At 51.1% G+C, this 20056-nt stretch overlaps 1 protein-coding gene across 2 annotated transcripts in view; it reads right to left on the bottom strand.

Annotated features, from left to right (window-relative positions):
* Positions 1-20056, bottom strand: part of IGSF3 (immunoglobulin superfamily member 3) — a 94830-nt gene that overhangs the window by 12587 nt on the left and 62187 nt on the right. The window contains exons 4-6 of one of the 2 annotated variants that reach the window (XM_039555835.1): positions 19287-19676; positions 17199-17600; positions 13262-13666 (exon numbers count right to left, since the gene is read on the bottom strand). In XM_039555835.1, the coding sequence (XP_039411769.1) occupies positions 13262-13666; positions 17199-17600; positions 19287-19676 (1197 nt within the window). The remainder of the gene's footprint in view (positions 1-13261; positions 13667-17198; positions 17601-19286; positions 19677-20056) is intronic. The other variant, XM_039555840.1, reaches the window with a different exon arrangement.

Here is a 20056-nt window from a genome sequence, read left to right as displayed (position 1 = left end):
GCAGCAAGCCCTGGCAGGGAATTACAGGTCTTCCCTTTGCCAGACAGCACTCTTGCAGAGGTTCGTAACACTGTGCACGAAGTTTCCTCTAGATTAGAGGTATCAGTGATATGTAATGACATACCTGCCAATGCACTTTTCATCAAACATGAATTATTTTCCTAAGGGAGGCACACCACAGAAGATGCAAGTGCAGGTTTTGTTTCCCTCCCACAGAATTAGACAGGACATTCTCAGTCTTTTCCAATTCTGTGAATGCCAAACACTTCCACGTCCTGGTACTGGCTCCTGCATAGTATACACGCACCCACCTCTTCTTCATCACCTTTTGCAGATCCTGTAGGAATAACTCACGGCTTTTACGGACCACAGGCTGATAACTGCTAAGCTGGAAACGCTGTGGCAATCAGGTTACCTTGGGGCAGCTTCACCCTCAGGCTGGTGGCTGGTTTGCTTGTCTGTGCATGGCAGAGATCCTGGTTAAGACACGGGAAGCTTTGTGGGATAACTCATACTTCTGCTCTCCCATGGGGCTGACCATCAGCCACTGTTCACAGATAAGCAAACGAATCCACAAAGCTCATTTTGCATTTCGGAAAAATTACTTAATAAGGGGAAAACAGATTAATATTGAAGTTCGTGGTCCAGGGTAATGGGAAAGGTATGGTAAAACACCAGGGAGTCCATCTATCTCTTCTCCCATTCTGGTGGTATAAGCCTATTCCAGCGCAAACTTGAGTCTCTCCATGCCATGTGCAGCTTGCCAGGTCATGTTTAAAGATGCTGCCATGACATGGAAATGGTTGTAGCTCCTGGTGCACGAGTGAGGTTGCGAGAAGTCTGACACCCGAGGCACCGAGCCAGCAAAACCTCCGCCCTACTGACAAGGGGGAAACTCCCTTTCCTGGCTTGAGGATTTGCCTGGGCAGAGAGCCAGGAATTGGGCTCGGCCTTCAAACGGTGAATTGATCCGGTGTGCCCCAGGGGCTGGGGTTTCGGTGAGGCAGGGCAGGGCAGCTCCAGCCCTGTGCCAGGCAGTGGAGGTGGTGGGTGCAGTGCTGTGAACAGACACGGTTACACGGCGTTTTCTGCTGCGCTGTCAAGAGGCTGATGTTCTCTTAACAGCCTCCCGAACAGCTGCTCAGTGAGAGGAACAGGTGCCTGTGTCTAGGTGAAGTTATTGTGCGTATCATCTGCAAACCATAATCCTGTTGCCACAATGTCTCCTGGCTCCCTGGAGAGTGCCAGTAAAGAGGATATCATACCTTAATGTACTGTAATTGGCCCTACACAGGCTATTAAGGCTTTCAATTTACACTGGCAACAAGTCATGGTTAAAACCCTCTTAGTTTTTTTTAAGGCAGCATGGTCTCCCAGCCCCTGTGAAGCCACACAACCTCTGTGTGAAGAGTGTAGGTGCTGAGCCCTGTAAGTGGTGCTTGGGCAGGGCCCTGCAGGCAGCACCAGAACAGGGACAGCTCTCTGAGGGCATCCTAATCCAACTGCTGGAGGAGCTCCAGGAGGTTCAATGGGTGGTGGCTCAAGCCAGAGCCTGACGAGGACATGAGGGATGGATATTACATGCTTGTTGGGGTGCAGAGGCTGGCAAAGATATTCAGTGTCCTCAACAAGCTCACACACGTACTAGACACCTCACCTCACCTCAGAGACAGTCCTCCAGCATCACATCCCTCTGCACTAACTCCCAGGCCAAGGAAAATGTCCCCGCTCACTTTCAGGGACATGCATTACCTCAGGATGCCTGTGGCAACTTCTGGTCCTCAAAGCTTGCATGTCTGGTCCTCCCAGCTTGCTCCCTGGCTGGGAGCTCAGGTCAGACACACCTTACAACCACAGCAGGCTATGACACAGCCAGGTCCTCTACAAGCTGATATATCTAAGTAGGAATTTTCTACACACCATCAAGCAGGCAGTCAGTCTCCTCAAGCTGAGCATGTGGTAAGCACAGTTATACAAATATTTGGGGGAAGGGAAAGCAGTCATCAGAGGAGGAGGACAGAGACAGTGATATGATTCATGGCTTTTCTGCTGACTTGCTGCCTCTTGGCTCCCTCCCCTCTGTTTCCTAATCACCAAGCTGGGGTTACAACACTTAACTTTAGCAAAGCACTTTGCAACCTGTACCTAAAAATGCTGTGATAAGAAGATACTCCGTCTCAGACACCTTACATCATTTTTGCCTTGTAGGCAGCAAGAAAATACAACAGCAGGAGTTTACTTCCCACCTGGGAGCCACTATTACCAAGTCCTGGGAATGGCAACGTTTAATTGCAGCTGAAGATACTGTTTTCCCAAAACAGCCCCATACAAAACCCCAGAACGTTGCTCCTGCAGCAAAGGAGGAGGGGGTCATCCGCTGGGGAAAGAGCCAGCTCCGCATGAGCCAGCAGCTGTGGCACAGAAGGGGGGGCAGGAGGATGGACACTACCACCCCAGAGAGTCCCCAGAGAGTCCCCAGAAAGCCCTGTCACCACAGCAGGGAGGTAGTGTCCCACTTTGGAGGCTGCTGCTCTCTGGGGAGAGCTCCTCCAGAGAACGCTCTTGCTTGGAGAGAACTGGTGAAGTGTTGCAAAAAGTTTTCTGGGGGAATGTCCTACTTTTAAAAGCCTCCACTGAGATTTCATTGTGCTGAAGTGTGTGTGCAGGGGGAGCAGAAACGAGGCCAGCCCAACCTGAATCCAGCCCTGGTTTAACACCATACAGTGGGTTTAGCAGGCCGATCAGGAGAGATTCTTTTCCTGGAGCATAACCCCATGGTGACTTCCTACAAGGAACCCATCTCTCCCAGCACACTCAGTGTACAACCCTGAAGGGCACTGGCCAGGCCTTTGGCACAAACTCAGCCATCCCCTCAGCCTGTGGTCACAGCCCAGAGGTGCTTCATCATTCCCTCACCAGGGCCTGAAAAGCACTCAGTGCCTGAATTCCTCCCGGGGATGTTTGCCTGGGATTCAAGAGACAAGTGTCCACGTTACTGGCACAGGCTTAGGCACGTACTAGCATTCAGACCTCTGCCAGCTCTTCTCCTGTCCACAAAGCAGGGCTGAGGAGCCTCGTCCACCTCCCCAGACACTGCAAGGACTCCTGCTTTAATGACTGAAGGAGTCAAGCAAGTACACGCCAGCCTTCTGACTCAGCATGGCAAGAGCTGGATGACTCATGTTTATAAGGTTAGTTGAAAGCAAACCAGTGTTCAAAAGGGAAAGATGTGCAAGCCCTTTTGGAGAAGAGGCATCAGAAGAAAGGCATTTGCAGAAGGGAAGAAAACGAGATGCTCCTAGGAGGACTGTGCTCATTAAGCTTAACCATGGCATAGAAATCACAGCAAAGTAAAGACAAAGGCTTCCAGCACCGGGGCAACCTCCCCAGAGAAGGCGGGAACATGGCAGCACAGCTCCCGACTCCGGCTATTCTCTTTTAACTGAACACAATTCCTCCTGAAACTGGATTAGTGAGGTTGCAAATTGCATTAGCCAACATGGGAGGCTGCTGGTGCAACAGGAGCAGCAGAAAGGGAAATAGCATTAGACTTTGCCTGCCATTATTACTGCCATTATTAACTTGTCACTTTACTGTAGTGTTCCTATAACAATGAATTATTGCCTGCAAACAGGCTGACATGATTGAATTACTGGGAGAGCAGCTCTATGGGAAGGAAAGACAATGTTAACCCTTTCCTGAGGAAGGCTCAGCTTCAGCCCCCTCCCACATGGCCAGACAAAAGAGCGAGGCTGTGACTGAACACCACCAAGTGACCTGCATTTCAACGTGTTCAGCAAGTTGCTGCAAAGTCCGCAGCCCAGCAGGCAGCCCAGACACTCCCCAGCCTCACAGCTGCTGCTGCAGCAAAACCAGCCAGGTATTTAAGTAGCCATGCCTGTCCATGCTGACCATCTCCCATCCAACAGCCCTGCCCAGCACACAGCCCCGAACACAGGCACAGGACTGAAGGACACTGAGCTACTGCAGTCTGGGGAGCAGAGTTTGATGCTCTCAAAATGGTGCCAGAGGGTGCTGTGGCAAAGCAAAACAGGAACTTCTCCTCAAACCCTGTGGTGGATCCACTTGCTCATCCACACCCACTCCAGCCCCACAGAAAGTGAGTGTGGCATCATCCCAATGTACCTACAAGTGGCCCCATGCCCTGCCCCTCCCCAAAAGCAGCACAGCCAGACTGCAGACCCACCAAACACCGGGGGAGCGGGTCAAGCCCATGGCTGCATGTGAAGACTGCAGGCAGTGACAAGGACATCTGCTCGGCCAGGGAACAGCCTGGGATTACCAGCCATGCTGGAGCCTGTGGAGCAGCTAACAAAGTAGCAGGTAACCAAGTGGGGCCTCGGGGAGGAATGCATGTGTGACCCAGAAAGGCTCTTTAAAGCCCAGAAGCCATGCATCTGCCAGCACATACAGAAAAGGCCGTGTGTGTAGCTGCAAGGATGGAAAAAGCTGGGAAGCTCACAGCCTCCCAGGTCCAGTCAAGGATAAGGCAGAGACCACCAGCTGGGATGTGCCACTGGCCTGAAAAAAGCAGGACTTTCCCCAAGAAACAGAAACCATGTTACTGTAAAGAACAGCAAGAAACAAATATACCTCAAAGCAAAATGCCTCACAAACCTAAAACCAGAAACTTTCCTGCAAAACCCTGAAATGCACATAAAAGTTCTGCACAAGAGAGAGGAGGGGAGGGAGGAATAAAAGATTCCCAGCATGAGTTGTGCCTGCTGTCAGAAAACAACATACGGCCCACTGATCACTTGTAAATTAAAATATGGAGATAGGATCACTGGAAGATAAATTCAGTACCAAGCTACAGCCACTGAGGATAAAGAAAGAAAAAATAACATACCGAGATATTTAATCAACTCCTCGTCAGAAAGATTTCAAACAAAGGAGCGCTCCGTCAATTAGGAAAAAAAAGTAATTAAATGCACCTGAAGAGCAAGTTGTAACACACACAGCAGCACCACTCACCAACTCCCGTGCCATGCTGGAGGCTGGATTTCCTGAGACATTTTCTCCCTCACAAAAATACCCGTCAGTTTTGTGCAGCTGCATGCTCAGAGCACAAATGCACCCTGTAGTGCACGGCTGACTTTCGCACGTGCTGTGTTTGACTCGGGCATTTTCAGCAGCTCCTGCTGAAAAACTGAGTGCTGGGCAGACAGAGATGAGCTGCTTAGGGTGGTGTGAAATGTCATTTTCCTGCCATCCACAGAGCAAGCTCTCCAGACAGACCTCAGGCACGATCAGGAGATCTTCTGGATACTGCCCACACCAGCCCTGAGAGTGTCAGGTGCTGCTCTCCATGCAAAGAGAAGTCCCCTGAGAAGGACCCAGCCGAATCCATCCAAGATTAGCTCACTCCACTCACCTTTAACTGTTCCTTTCCACAGGGCTAGCTTTCTGCAGGTGTATTAAACTGAGCTGGTGCACAGCAGGATCACTGCTGGCACAAGGAAAGGGACGGGACCATGCAACCAGCAGCATGCACTGGGGATGAGGATCACCTCCTTCTGTGCAGCCAAGTGCTAGATCAGCTCCACCTGCACCCTGAGTGCTCAGGGATGATGCTGCTTCCATAACTAGTGAGTACAACTACTGCTAGAAGAACAACCAAGTGAAATGAGCCCTCTGTCATTTCTTAAGGAATTGTATTCTTGAACTTCTTAAGGAGTGAGGAAGTGATTTCAGCACGATGGACTACAGATCCATCATTACCTGCACTCCCCGCTTCTCTGTTAATTGGGACAAGGAAAATTATAGTAATTTTCTTTAGCAGCATCCCAAATGCCTATTTAAGAAAGTAAGATGGCCTTGAGAGAAAACTTTTATGTATACATGTTAAAATAAAAGACTCTAAGCCACAGATTCAGCATGTTTGGAGCCATTTTGGTGTAAGGAAGCAGATCTCAGATTCAGTGAACCCAGGAATTCAGTCTTTGACCAATGTCAGAACACGCAATTTCTCATGCAGGAGAAGCATTCTGCAGGATACAGAAGACAGAAAAATGGTGCAGGTCTCATGCACAGGGATGGACTGCCAAAGGTGCTGCTTGGGCATACAGGGATATGATGCCTTTTCCTGGTCTTAAAATCAAGAGTCAAACACGGTTAGAAGGGAAAAAGGGATTTTACCTTGGTATTTATTTTACGGATCCTTAGGTGCACACGTCCAGGTCGAATGCACTGAAATGCACACCGCAATGCACACCCCAAAAGATCTGGTATAACATTATAGGTGTTACTAATTAGCATAGCTATCAAAAATTCCCCAATGAGAGGCTCGAATGAGTCCCCCTCCCCAAGGAAGCTTCCCTTGGATGGTTCTATCTCAGTTTACAGAATGTGTTCTGGAGAGGACCTTGGGGTCTGGGGCACACTGATCCCTAACTACGAAGCTTCTAAAATGTTTAGTCTCTTAGCTTGACAAACAAGTCCAAGAATGTAGGCAAAAAGCACTGAGAATACAGAAGTTGTAAAAAGGTATAACAGGGGTATAAAAGAAAAGGCAAAAAATCATCATGGCATCAGAGGGACCCCTGGGCTGGGCACTGCTCTGACTGGAGGGCTGAGAATGCAGCAAGAGAAAAATTGTGCTGCTGCAGCACTGAGCCTGCTGGCCCCAAGGCCACTCAACTCGTGGAGATCAGCAGGGCTGGGGCTCCACGCAGAGACTGGGACAGGAGAACAGTGGTCAACACCTGGCTGGAAAGCTGCTCATCATCAGTCTCCCTCTCCCTCAAGGGCTGCCCCTTCTGACTCTGGTTTTGAAGTCTTCAAGGACAGGAGGAGGTACAAAGCTTTAGAGCTGGACACCATCTAAGTACTGCTCACTGCAGAGTATTTTAGTCCAACAAGAGCAAGCAGGGAATCGATGAGAAGCTAAAGTATGTGGAGAGAAGCTGTTCAAGACAACATCAAAGAAGGTGCATGTGCAGCACAGCCTGCAAACAGGCTGACACCATGGTTTTGTATATCCACACTGCAAACGGGAGTGGAAAACTGCTCAGGAGATATCAAAGAGAGAAAGCAGAGAGTACTTTGAAACGGAAGTGAAAAAATTGAACCTAAAAAGTAACCATGGAGAGAGCTAATTTGAGGAGAGCAGCATGTCCTGGATACAGCCCAGGTCTCCTGGCATTGTCAGTCTTGCTGGGGGGCTGAAAAGAAAGACTGCCTGCACTAACATCAGTGGGCAGACACAGAGCAGGCTGAGTCAGGTTAAGGTCCCACTAGGTGCAAGGATGTATACCCACACCCTTCACCCTTGTGAAATGCATCCAAGATGCTTCATGCACTTGAAGTTCTACTTCTCAGGTCACACCCCTGGGTGCATTTCTCAGGCTGAAGCCCCACGAGAAACCTTGAACATAACTGACTGCAATCAGCTCAACACACCTGGCTCTTACCGAAGGCTCTCACAGGCAAACCTGCAGAGGATCCAAGTAGCATCATTCCCAGAAGGAAAACCAAATGCAGGAAGAGGTGAATCATAGCTCTGACCCCACAAGGCCAGTGTCATTATCCCCAGTACAGTATCAGGAATGCAGCAGAACATCCAGCATGAGCTCCCTCCCCTGCTGCTTACATTCAGGAGGACAGGGATGTTTGGAGCAGGGGGTGATGGCCAAGTGTGGAGAAAAAGCACCCTGGGGTGCTGGCCTGGGATAAGGAACTGTGCCAAGGAGGTGACAGCAAGTCTATGTAGGGAATCTGTCCCAGAGGACCTGGTAAGTGTGGCAACAGAGCTCCCCAGGGCAAATGGGCTGGACTAGGAGACTACCAGGAATACAAGGTGGGAGAATCGAGCACGCCTCTGCTATTTTCAGAAGAAAAAAGGCTCCAGCTGGGTCACTAATGCAGGTCTGTGCAAGGGGACAGCTCTGGGCCATGCAACACTGAGCCAGTGTTGTCATTTCATGTGTTCAGTGTGCTGGAAGGAAGGAGCAGCACCTCTGAGGCAGAACAGCAGTGAAGGGAAAGGAGTGAGTCCCTGAGCATACAGGAAAGAGGAGACTGCTCTGCACCACAGCCACAGCTGCTGAGAAACAGTCTGAACTCTTCTGAGCACTTCTTGGACTCCTTCATCACTCAAGCAGGAGTACAACCATTTGCCAGATGGAGCAGGCAGCTCCAAAGCAGGGAAGCGGCGCTGTCCTACAGAGCAAAACCACTCTGGGATCAAGCAAGCAGCAAACTTCAGTTTCCAGACTTCACTTCTGTAAGGAAGTTTCCAGCTCATTAACTTTCCTTGTTTAACTTTATTGCAGGATGCTGCCAGAAGCAAGAAGTGTCAGGTTAAAGTAGACTCTTTGTGGCCTTTGAAAACACTTGTTGGAGCCTCTACTCAAGAGTCTTGTCAGTACCCCACTGGCCACCTGTAGAAGAAAAGGCATCTTTCACATCCATCCATGAGAGGATTCCTTGCACACTGAAATTACTAAGAATTACTAAGATGAGATGGAATAAAGGCATTAACAGTAATATCTGAGCTTCATTTGCTAAGGAAAGCTTCTCACTATACTCCACAAATGTCTTGGTAATTAATTATTTGAAAATCAGTCCTCCTCTCCCAGCATTAAGTGTGCCATACAACAGCCTCCTTTTCCAGTTCTCTTCTGCCTCGTGCCCTCCTCATCCTTCCAGCATCCACAGTCACAACCATCCACTGCCTGGCTGCTCAGTCAGTCTTCAGAGAGAAGGAGGAGCATGAGAGTGAATAGTCTCTTTGTGGCTGCCATGGATGGGCTTGGACAGAGGTAAGTGTCCTTCATTTTCCACTCATTAGGTTTCTCAGGCCATTGCTAGCCCAGCCAGGGCACTCTCAGTGGTTTTCTGTGGACAGCAGAAAAGCAGCAGAGGGCTCTGCACCCACCACAATGAAAGGTTTCATGGAGAGCACCGCTCTAGCTCACCCTACTCTCCAAGTAAGGTTCAGGCAAAGGCCACCTCCAGCTCCTCCAAGGCCAGCTTGACGAGCCTCCACCCTCCCCCTCCACGATGGTTTCAACTTGACAGCTCCTAATAAACCAAACTTTAAGAAGCGGCCCCTGGAGAGCCTCTGGAAGCTAATTAATGCTCTAATGAAGAGCATGACTGCCTTGTTTGCTCGATGGCTCCAGGTCAATCAATCTGCTGTAGACTGCCTTGCAGAAAAGCAGCAAGGAGCCAGCACCCCAGCGCCTGCTCAGTTATCATCCCCTGCCGTCCCTCCCCACCCCTCCTCCAATGTTCATTACTGTCAAAAAGCCAGCACCAAGGAGACAGATTTCTAGAGGCCACTGCAGCTTCTCCCCGAACGCCCCATCCAGGATTAGTCACCAAGGAACAGGACAAGGGACAACGCAAGGATGGAGGGGTGGGGAGCAGCATGGGGAGGTGCATGAGTATGAAAGGGGTGAAAAGGTGTTGTCAGGGTGGGGATGTTATGTGAAAGCCCTGCTTTTTTATTCTGTTACTGCCAGAGAGACTCCCCAGTGTTCAGACCCCAGGACTTTGCCGAACCACCCCTCACTTGTGCTGCAGGGGGATGATAAGTGCAGTAACTCACACAATGACAACAGCAGTACTAATACACCAGCACAAATCTGCTCAAGCCTCCTTGCCAAAAGAGAGCCCTCTGCAGACACCCAAGCCTGCCTAGATTGTAGCACGGCCCCCGTCATGCACTGTCTGCTGCCCTTGTCTGAGTCCTGCAGACCACATGGACACGCACTGCTCCCAGACAGCACCTGCTGTCTCAGTGCTCTATCCCTGGAAACCTGGCAGGGAGAAGCAAGATCCAAGGAAGAGATGGGAACAGAGCCTGCCTGACAGCCTTTGGGTTTCCCCTTGACCTGTCTGGATCTATCTACCACCTTCCTCTCTCAGGCAGGACCCAGAGGTTTCCCCTCCATGCTGTGCAAGGAAGGGGACATGGAACAGTGAGGTCAGCTGGCATCTCAGTGAGAGTACTGAGAGATCAGCTTGAATCCAAACTGTTCCAGGGTCACCTGGATTCAAAAGGAACCACCTGTACCTCTGCTTCCCCTAAAACCCACAAAATCTTCAAGTGCCAGGGAATCACCACATGGCTATTCCATACCAGCCCACTAAGTCTTGCATGCTGGATGCTCTTCTCCACCTGGAAAGGGGGAAGGCAAAAGGCAGGCAATGTCTCTAGATGGGAAAATGGTGGTGAACCCTCAGGGGAAAGGGATGATGGCCTTGGGAATGAAAGAGGGTGTCTTGATGGAGGGAGAGATAGGCTTTTTTTTCATCAGAAGCAGAACAATCATTGTATATTCTTCTGTCTTTATTAAAAATAAGACGAAAGACCCAGGTTTGCAGAGGCAGGCCAGATACTGCAGCGGAAGGGGAGCCCCAAACACGAAAGAGATCTCCACCCCTGCACTTGGGGCTCACTGCAAAGTTCAGGCTGCACTACTGTGCATGGTCTCCTGCCAGCTTTGCTTTCAGGGAAGCAGCTGGCATGAGCCGAGACTTTTATTATTCCTCCCCTTCTGCGGCAGCATGAGCTCACCAAGAAAGAATCAACAGGCAGCTTGAGATATGGAAGTAAAAAGGAGAGCACTGCATTGTAGGCAAATGAAATAACCACAGGCAATCTGGCCAGTCTGGTCCCCAGTCACATCCAACAGCCCCCCACACACCAGCCTGAACTGCTGCCCCAGCCTGCACAAGTTAGAACTCAGCACTGGCCCTAAAGCAGTGCAGGTCTCTGTCCCTGCAAAGCACACATGAGCTTTCAACCCAAGGTGTGCAGGCTTGCGTGACACTGAGCAGCAGGCCAGGAACGGGAGCTTCAGATCCCACTGCTACTGCTGGAGAACTTTAGTGATACCTAAATTCTTTATAAGCTCTCACACAGCCAGCACCCTTTCTAGGGACCTTCCTCACACTGCCAGTCCTTAAAACAGCTTCCTGCCAGAGGGATCAGAACGTCACACTCAAAGGTCAAATCTGGCTCAGATGCCACGCAGGACACTTGTGCCTTCCTGCCTGCAGACCTTGTACTCAGAGCTGGGTTCATGCTGCCATTGCCTGCCTTTCTTACTCCCTCCTTCAGGCCCTACATGTTTCATTTCTCAAAATACTGCTCATTTCTTCTGGGAGTAGGGAAGGACTGGATGTTTCAAGCTGCTGGCACTCCCTCAGCATTACCTGTTTGCCACAAGATAGCCATAGGTGAAATTACTTTGCAGCCACATTAACACATGCAATTCAAAATCAGCACTGCCATCTCTGCAGTGACTAAACCACCCAGCACAGATGACATCTAGAAACACCACCCCACCGCAAGAGTGCCAAGGAGAGGCAGTCTGAGCGCTGAAATGGCAAACCAACACCAGGAGAAGCTCTGGCACCCTATTCCTTAGGGATGCAGGAATTCACAAAGCAAGGAGGTCACCACTAATTTACCTTTCTCTCCTCAACACACTTCAAAGGCTGACATATACTTATTTTCATGTCTGCACCTGGAACCTGTCAAATAGAAAAGTCACTCAAACAAGGAGCAGGGGTTTAAGAGGGAACTAGAATCCCAACATTATCTTACAGTCTAGAAACACATGCTGGCTCCATTTGCCAAAAGACCTCAAGACAAGCCTTCTTTGTGGTGTCCCTTAGTGGACTGGTAGTGGAGATAGGTGACCCAAGCATATGGGTCAAGGCAGATACTCATGGCTAATGGGAAAGGAAAAGCTAGGAGCAAGACAGCAAACAGCAACCTGAAGTTACCTCACATGACGGTGACTGTAGAGGCACAGAATTAGACAGACAGTGCTCTCAGTGCTTAATCATTCTGGGGTCCTGAATGATCCCTTTTGAAGAAGCCCTGGATATTTATCTGAAACCCAGCTCCCGCTTCAACAGCACAGGTTTGACTGGGAAGGCTCTAGGACATTCATTCAGAAGTGTCTGGGGAAGTTGTGTCCCACATCATCCTGGATCCTCTCTGGAGATTATCCAGCCAAAGACCCAGGAATGACACAACACGACCCTCTGCCACCTGCAAAACCAGAGAGAACCAGAGCAGTCCCTGGTCGGACTGCCAATACCACATTCATGGAGAACATCAACCACTCGCTCCCAGAGGCCGCCTGGGACATGGAAACAAACACAGAGAGGGTGCAGCCACGGTGCTCGGAGAGCTTTGGGGAGTCCCTCTTCTCTTCCATCCCAGCTTGTGAGCTGTAAAGCCTCAAACATTATGCAGGGCTCATTGAACTGACAGCTAAGATTTGTGTTGCAGTCATTCGCTGAGCAGCTGTGAGACAGGGAGAGGTGAAAACCATGGAGACCTAGACAACTTGTTCTCTTAAGGCATCACTTGAGGGTTACTGCCCCAGGAAAGAACAACAGGCTGCCAGAGCACAGTTTAATTGTCCTGCCTGCCACCCTGAGCTGTGACACACAGGCTCTCTTCCGGATGCTGTTATCAAGGATTTCTCTTTCCCTCTCTGTCTCACACACAGATATACATGCACAGGGCTGGGAAGAAGCATATTACTCCAGGGACCACATCCATTCAACACTGTTTCCTAGGGAAGTAAGCTAAAATGATGAACATCACCAACTCGACCTTGCAAGCAGTAAAACATGTATTACAAGGCAGCATAATCAAGATAAATGGAGAAGATTAACCAGGAGATGAGGGCAAGGGAGAGAGAGGGGAGGAAAATGATGGAGAGCTCGTGAGGTGGCCGGAGCTCACAGCATCCCCTGAGCTGTCTAAAGACAGGGTTGGGGAAGGTGGAGAGAGTATGAAGAGGGATACTGACAGGAAAAACACAAAGCCCAACCAGGAGAGACCCTAGGAAGGAGTCCTAGAACGAGAGATGCACCCAGTTACTAGACCAGAGCTGCAGCACCCCACCTGTGGTGCACGTGCAGCTTTGGTTGGAACACGTCTCTCTCCCTGATCCTGTCTGCACCATTCTTCTCTCTTTTCAGAGTCTGCCCTGATGAATGGAGGTGGCAACCTGAAAACCACCTGTCTCACAGGAACAGTCCGGAGACTGGACTGTGCTCAGCCACCTCACTTCCCAGAAGAAAACCCCATGGATAGCATACAAGAGGCAAAGAGAGGGCCCAGTTCCCCAGAGGTGGACAAAGGAGCTCCAACACGATCACAGTCAAAGAGCAGTCCTAACTCAGGGGAGACCACTGCAGCACCAGCACACGCCCTGTCCCCCCGACGCGCCCCTCAGCCCCTGCACGCGCCCTTGGCGCTCACCTGGCCGCAGGACCCTGATTTCCAGCAGGTTGGAGGTCCTGTCCGCCAGCCTCGTCCAGCTGCTGTTGTAGTTCTTCCTCCAGAGCTCAGCCACGCACTGGTACTTGCCGGCCTCGGTGTCGCTGGCCCTGCTGATGCTCAGGCGCACGTTGTTGCTGGACTCGGCCTTCTCGATGGCGGTGCGGGTGCGGAACCCCGCGTACCTGTCGCCCCACTGGACGCCGCCGTCGCGCGTGAAGGTCACCAGGTCGTGGAACTCGGTGCTGCCCGCCGGCTGGAAGCGCCACGTCACCGACACCGGCACCCATGACGGGTAGTGGGGCTTGATGATGCACTGGAGGTCAAAGGACTCGTTGTAGGTCACCCCCGGGGTGCGGGAGATGGCTGTGACAGCAAATCCGGCCTCTGTGGGAAGAGAGGAGAGGGCGTTGAGAGACGCCTGCCTGAGGAGGCCCTGCTGTCAGCATGCAAAAGCCAGAGCGTGGTCATCCAGTGGTACAACCAGCCACTCGAGCTGTGTCGGCTTCTCGTTTGCTACGGCCAAGTGAAAAGCAGAGGCAAGAACACACGAGTGGTGACTGCCTGAGCAGCAGTGACTGCCTGAGTGAGCACGGGCTGCAGCCACAGCAGGATTGCCCTTGATTTCTGCCCAGAGGAGTGAGACCCCTGAGATCCAGAGGGCAGGAAGCCTCTGCGGGCTGCCAAAACCCTGTTTGGAAATGCAGCAGCACAACAGCAAGGGAGCAGCACCTGGCAGAGCAGCTACTCAGCACCAGCCCCCTGGGATTCACATCCACCTCCTGAGCAGGGGGTCCCACCCTGTCCCCCACCCCAGGTCTGTGTCTGGTTGCTGCAGCTGGAGGAAGAATGAAGAAAGCAACTAGCAGCAGCCTTCAAAACATGCACCATAGAGGTGGCAATAGTTACAAAACCCCAGCATGGAGGCAAACTGAAAGAGAAGCTGGTTGCTCCTGTTCTTCACACAGCACAGCTTTTGTTCTCTTCCAGGTCACAACTCCAGGACAGCTTTATGCAGTTATTCTCGCATGTCTGCCACTCTGCAAGCTGGTCAATATACTTTGACTTGTCTACCCCCAGCACTTTGTTTGTTTAGAGGAGTTGAAATCAGCAGTCTATTAGTAATTAAAAGATAACATATTCCAGTTAGTCAACCGTAAGCCAGTGAGGCTTACATGTTCAGTCAGAGTATTTCCATTGTTCATTTGTGCCAAGCTGCACAGAGAAATATTTTCTTCTCTTCCAATCACTTCAGTGTGGGCCAGCAGACTTAGCAGGGACCTTGTTTTCTTCTGCCAACATCCCCAAGAAGCGCTCCCCCTCCTCAGAGGCTCCATGGGGCATCCCACATGGACTGACAGTTCTCCCTCTCCCTGCAGTGCTGACCACCCCAGCTCTCAGCAGAGCTGCCACTGCTTGAAGAGACCCCAGACAGTGCCCAGGCAAAAAAGGAACATCTTCTGGGGCAGCATGGAGCTTCAGCCTGCCACTGGCTTGAAGAGATGAGCCAGGAGCTCCCTGCTGCTGCAGGCAGACCGGGCACAGCATGGGGCCCACCAAATCTGCACACTTCCACCAGCAAGTGCCTCTGCGACCCCACGGCATCACCGTGCCCGAGCTCTGGGATGTGTAATTACTGAGGAAACAGGTCAATCTTCAGGATTAAAGCCTCTCACAGCATGTTCAGTGATTACCCAGGAGTGCAGTGTGAGACGCAGGCTGCCTCCCCTGCAGAGCTGCTGCATCTCAGCCCCACATAAGCCCTCACCTTCGGCCCTCCTGCTCCCAGCAAGTGTGTTACCAGGCCCAGCTCAGAGAAACCCTGAGCCAGAGAAGGCCCTAGAAAGCCAACCTAATTTCACCAAGACCAGCTGACTGCATCAAGTTTACTCTCCCCCTGGCCTGGGCAAGGAAGCTTCATGAAGCCATGCAGATACCAGGTGCGTTTCTCAGGTCTTCAACTCCACCTGCATGGTCATGGCACTTAGGTTAACAAACAAAAGCCCTTCTTTTGGGGTTTGGTACAAAAAGAACAAAAGTGGACTGATTTTCTGCAAATCCTCCCTACAAAAATACAGCACTCCCTCCCCCCCATCCTTCTGTGGCCAGCCAGGGACTTAAGTCCCTGCCACGCATTCAGCAGCCTCAGAAGTTCAGGAACATCTGGTCTCTTCTGACAGCACATCTCTCACTTCTGGCTGTTGTTTCTGAACCGCCCTGTGGTTAGATTTATGGGTTTGAACATCATCTGTGTGGTTCAGCTAGAGTTTCTTACCCCAGCAGGCTGGCAAACGATGAGACCTTAACTTGAAATGTGTCACTAAATTTACTGCATTTTTTTTAAAACAGCAGTTTCTGAAGCCATAAACCTCTCTTGCTCTTTCTTGGCACCCTGCATTTGAGTTTCTCAGGACATTTCAAAAACATTAGGCTGAACAAAAAAATACCAGATTCAGCAGTAAAGCAATACTCAACAGTTTCTCTACTATATTTTTATGAGCTACTTCAGCTTTGCTAGTTAAAGGAAGAGACCTAGGAATTTCTTAGGACTTGATAGAACATGCTCAACAGCCGGTGACTGAGGAGCAGAGGAGGTGGGACAACCACCTTTCCATCACATCTTCTGCAACTGCTGTGCACTTCTGAGCATCTTAAATTTTAACAAGAGTAGAAGTGACACATTTTAAAATCCCAATGCTTAATCACAACGCTTTTACAAGTGGCAGAGTAAAGGGAAGGGTTGATACTTGGGACTTGTAGCAGGCCAAATGCTGCTGACCTCATGAGGAAGACACTATTGAAACTAGATGAGAATTTGCCTTTAGTTCTTTACAAAAGAACATCCGTACCTGCTTTTGGAAGCTATACAGGAAAGATTTCTAACTCCAGACAAAACAGCCTCTGAAAGGAGGTCAACAGTAAAGGAGAGGAAAGGAGGAAAAAAGCAAGATTTTCATCAGAATACAAAATGACTTTTAAGTATGGTCTCACACACATCTTGTCAAAGCTTAAGATGAACACTGCAGAGTACCAAGAAAAGCCACACGATCCCCACCCTCCTGCCAAAATTCCTATCTCGACCTTTCAATAGAGCTGCCTGATTGTCTCAGCCTTGGCATTCTGAAAACCAGTGGCCTCACAGAAGCACTCATCCCTTCTCCAGCCTTCTGCAGATCACTTTTGGAACCAGACCAAGAGGACCAAAGTAACTCACAATCCATGCAAAATATCAAACTCCCTACCTGCCCCTCTCCTAAAGTGATGTGGTTTCACTGTGGTTGAATAGAGGAGCCCCTTGGCAGAGCAGAGTACCAGCTGCGATGATCCCAGCTACTGGTTTAGCTTGGTTGTAGACAACACTGTGGTTCTGGGGCAGCAGCTCAGTGCCTCCCTGCAGAGGCAGCGAGGACCATTCCTGACTCATGCTTTCTGTCAGAGATGCTCACCATTTCTGCTGGCTGGGCCAACAGATGCCCAGCATTTTGTGCTCCTGATCCGGTGAGCAGAGATAAGGTTTACCCACGGCAGGCAAGGAGGCTTCGACGCCCACAGGCTGCCAATGGAGCACCACCACTGCACTGACCAAAACCCAGCTCCAGTACTGGCAGGAGACATCATGGGATGGGCAGCCTCTCTCCTCTGAAGGACTCTGGAAGCCCTATCCCTCTCCTCAGCCATCCCCTGCTTTGCTCCTGCCACAGCCACCCCTCAGACTTTGCCCACACACACAACGGCACATGCAGGCGTTTTGCACCAACCTACGAGGAGCTGTGGGCAGGCTGCTGGGTGCCTCCATTTTGCTGGCAAGCAAAGGCAGGAACGCTGAGAACAGCCTCAGTGATTTGCAGGTGACCTTCTGCGGGCCGGCCAGGCACATGGGGACCATGGCCCCAGGGCCCCCCACGCCTCAAGTACTCACCCAGAGCAGTGATGGACACCGGGGTGCTCGTGTGCCGCTCCCCAACCATCTGCCACTCCCCATCCAGTGTCCGTGTCCACTCGGCCACCCGGCACTCATAGTGGCCCTCGTCCGCCTTGACGCTGTTGAAGATCTCCAAGGTGAAGGAGCCGGGCCGGACCTGCTCCACCTGGATGCCCCCGTAGCTGCTGCGCTCTGCGTACGCGGGGCCGGGGTGCAGGGTGCCCTCGCGGTCCAGACGCACGATTTCGCTGCGCCGGTTCAGCTTGTCCACCAGCTGCCAGGTGACCGACAGGCGGCTCTGCGGCCCGAGGCCCGAGCGCACGTTGCAGCCAAAGCGCAGGCTCTCTCCCTCCAAGACATTGCTGGCGTTGTTGATTATCTCCAAGGAGATGCTGGTCTCTAAGGAGAGAAACGCATACACACAGGGCAGATGATACACACTCGCCACTGCTCGGGCTGCAAGAAGGACGCTGCTGGCCAGAGACGCTTTCTACCAGGTGCAGGAAACTGCCCACGCATTTGGGTCCAGGCACGTCTTAATCTCATGCATGACCACATCCAAAAACAGCTGGTGGGCAGCGAGCTGCTCCTGGTGACTTGCACACTCAAGGCAGGTGTAGGCCAAAGCTGGGAGAAATCTCTCTGCCTACGGCTCGGGAGACATTGCCGTGTCTTCTGGTCACAGGTCCGGGATGGGATCTCAGCAAAACTTGAGGGAATTTCTGTTGCTACAATACGCACTGTGTGCAACTGGCTCTGCCAAAAAAAAAAAAGCTTCCAGCGCCCTGTGGCTTTTTCAGTTCACGTCATCCTGATCACCATCTTGCCACTTCCATTCCTACCAACACCTTTTGGGAGAAGCTCTCCCACACTCCCACTGCTAGTGATACTATAGGTAGCTATCGCTGTTGGGTAACATTGAAAAAAAATATGGTATCTTGAGCTTTCCAGAGAAGTAAGGCTTTGTGGCTGGCTTCTCAGAGATACTGAGTGCTGGTTACTCCTGCTGCCTTCCATCAGAGTTATGGACACTTAGCACCCTTGAAAAATCATCACATTTGTTCCTGCAGCTGGTGATTTATCAAAGGCAAGAATCAAATCTGTCTGAAAGGTGGCTGGATCTAGAAACACTACATTTGAGATGTTTGTCCAATGCAAGATTTCTAGCTAGAGTAATTTTCAAAGCCAAACAAATGAGACCAAATATCGGTAGGAGAGAAAAGAAATAGAATTTCTTTTGGAGAAATGAGGAGGGAAAAAAAAGCTAGAGGAAAGGGCTGCATTTCCCTACCAATCTAGGAGATAGGAGGCAAATATAGCACAAAATCCTCTTGCAGCTACCCTCTGCTTGGTCAAAGCCCATTGCCATGGTAGCCTAGGCAACCCATGCATGGTTCACCATGCCACAGCTACCAGAGTTTCAGAGAGCAAAACAAGGAATGAGTCAGTGGACTCTCTCCTCTCAACCTGTTATTTCTGTATCATGTTTATCTGACACATATAGAAGACATGCAAGGCAAGCCTTCAGTTGTTTTCACCAGAGCTGGCTGACACACAGTGACCAGGACAGAGCTCCGTGCTGAAGAGCACTGGGGCTCCAGCAGTACACCTGGTTTCTCCCAGTACAGCTGTCTTGCAAGACAGCTGAATCACCATCACATAACAGCCTGCAGGAACCTAGCAGCTTTTAGGATACACCAAGGCCAAGCTGCTCTCCCCATTATGCCTGCTGAATAGTTTACAGAGCACCCAGCTCCCTGCAGAGCAAGGCCAGGAGAGAGGTGTGAGGAGCAAGTCAGAGGCTGTCACATGTACCTTTAGCTCAGGAACAGAACTGCCAGCTTGGTGTCATTAGCAAGGTGGGGGCATGACTCCCCACCTATGAACCTGACACACATCCCTCCTTTTCATCCCTTTCCCAACAACAAAAATACATCTTGCCACTTGGGATTCCAAGCCTCCACAGCATGTGTACTCTTATCCTCCCTCTCCTGTACCGCCACGCTCCAGGTACATCACAGCTTCCCCAGCTAGCTGCCCAGTACAGCAATGCCCCCAGGAGGGGATGGGCACGTCTCTACTTACTGAGTGGCATGACAGTGATGGGGATGTTCTTTGGCCGCTTGCTCTCCTTGTCGATGAAGTCTCCCGTCACGGTCTTCTCCCGCTCGGTCACCCGGCAGTTGTACTTGCCGCTGTCCTCCAGGCGCAGCCGGTAGATCTTCAGCACAAAAACGTTGTCACTTTCTTTGGCCACCTTGAGCTGGCCCAGGGCCTCGCGCTGGGCAAACTCATTGTTGAGCACCGGCACAGCGTTGGGTCCCAGGCTGGCGATGAGGGAGCTGTTGAAGGCCCAGGAGATGGAGAAGTAGCGGTCAGGGATGTTCTGCGCCTCCAGGATGCACCGGAACTCCACCGGCTCCCCCACGATGTACATCCGCTTCTCTGTCTCCAGCCGGACACTGAACTCCTTATCTGGGGAGAGAGAGACACACCGACTCGTGTCAGGATGGCCAAGCCCACCAGGAGAGCCAGCACAGCTCATGTGAGGCGTTTACAACTTGCTACTCCCTGCATGGCCAACATCACTCAGACAAGCACATCCAGAGGTAAAAGGTTAGGGACTTGCTTTTGCTGTGGGAGACCAGATGGGCTGTGCTGCCAGAGAGGCACCCTCTTGCCCATCAAGCAAAGAGCAAGCAAAGGCTTCCTCAGTCACAGCCCCTTCCTCCAGGGAGCAGCTCTGATGTGACACCAGCATCCAGTACCACTGTGCAATATGACCTGGAGCCTAGTCCTACTCATGCCCTGCTCAGCTGGAGTCAAGAGGCAGAACCTTTGGAGATATCAGAGAG

Source organism: Corvus cornix, chromosome 1, assembly GCF_000738735.6.
Source record: "Corvus cornix cornix isolate S_Up_H32 chromosome 1, ASM73873v5, whole genome shotgun sequence".
Lineage (NCBI taxonomy): Eukaryota > Metazoa > Chordata > Aves > Passeriformes > Corvidae > Corvus > Corvus cornix.
This window is presented reverse-complemented; position numbering and strand designations above follow the sequence as displayed.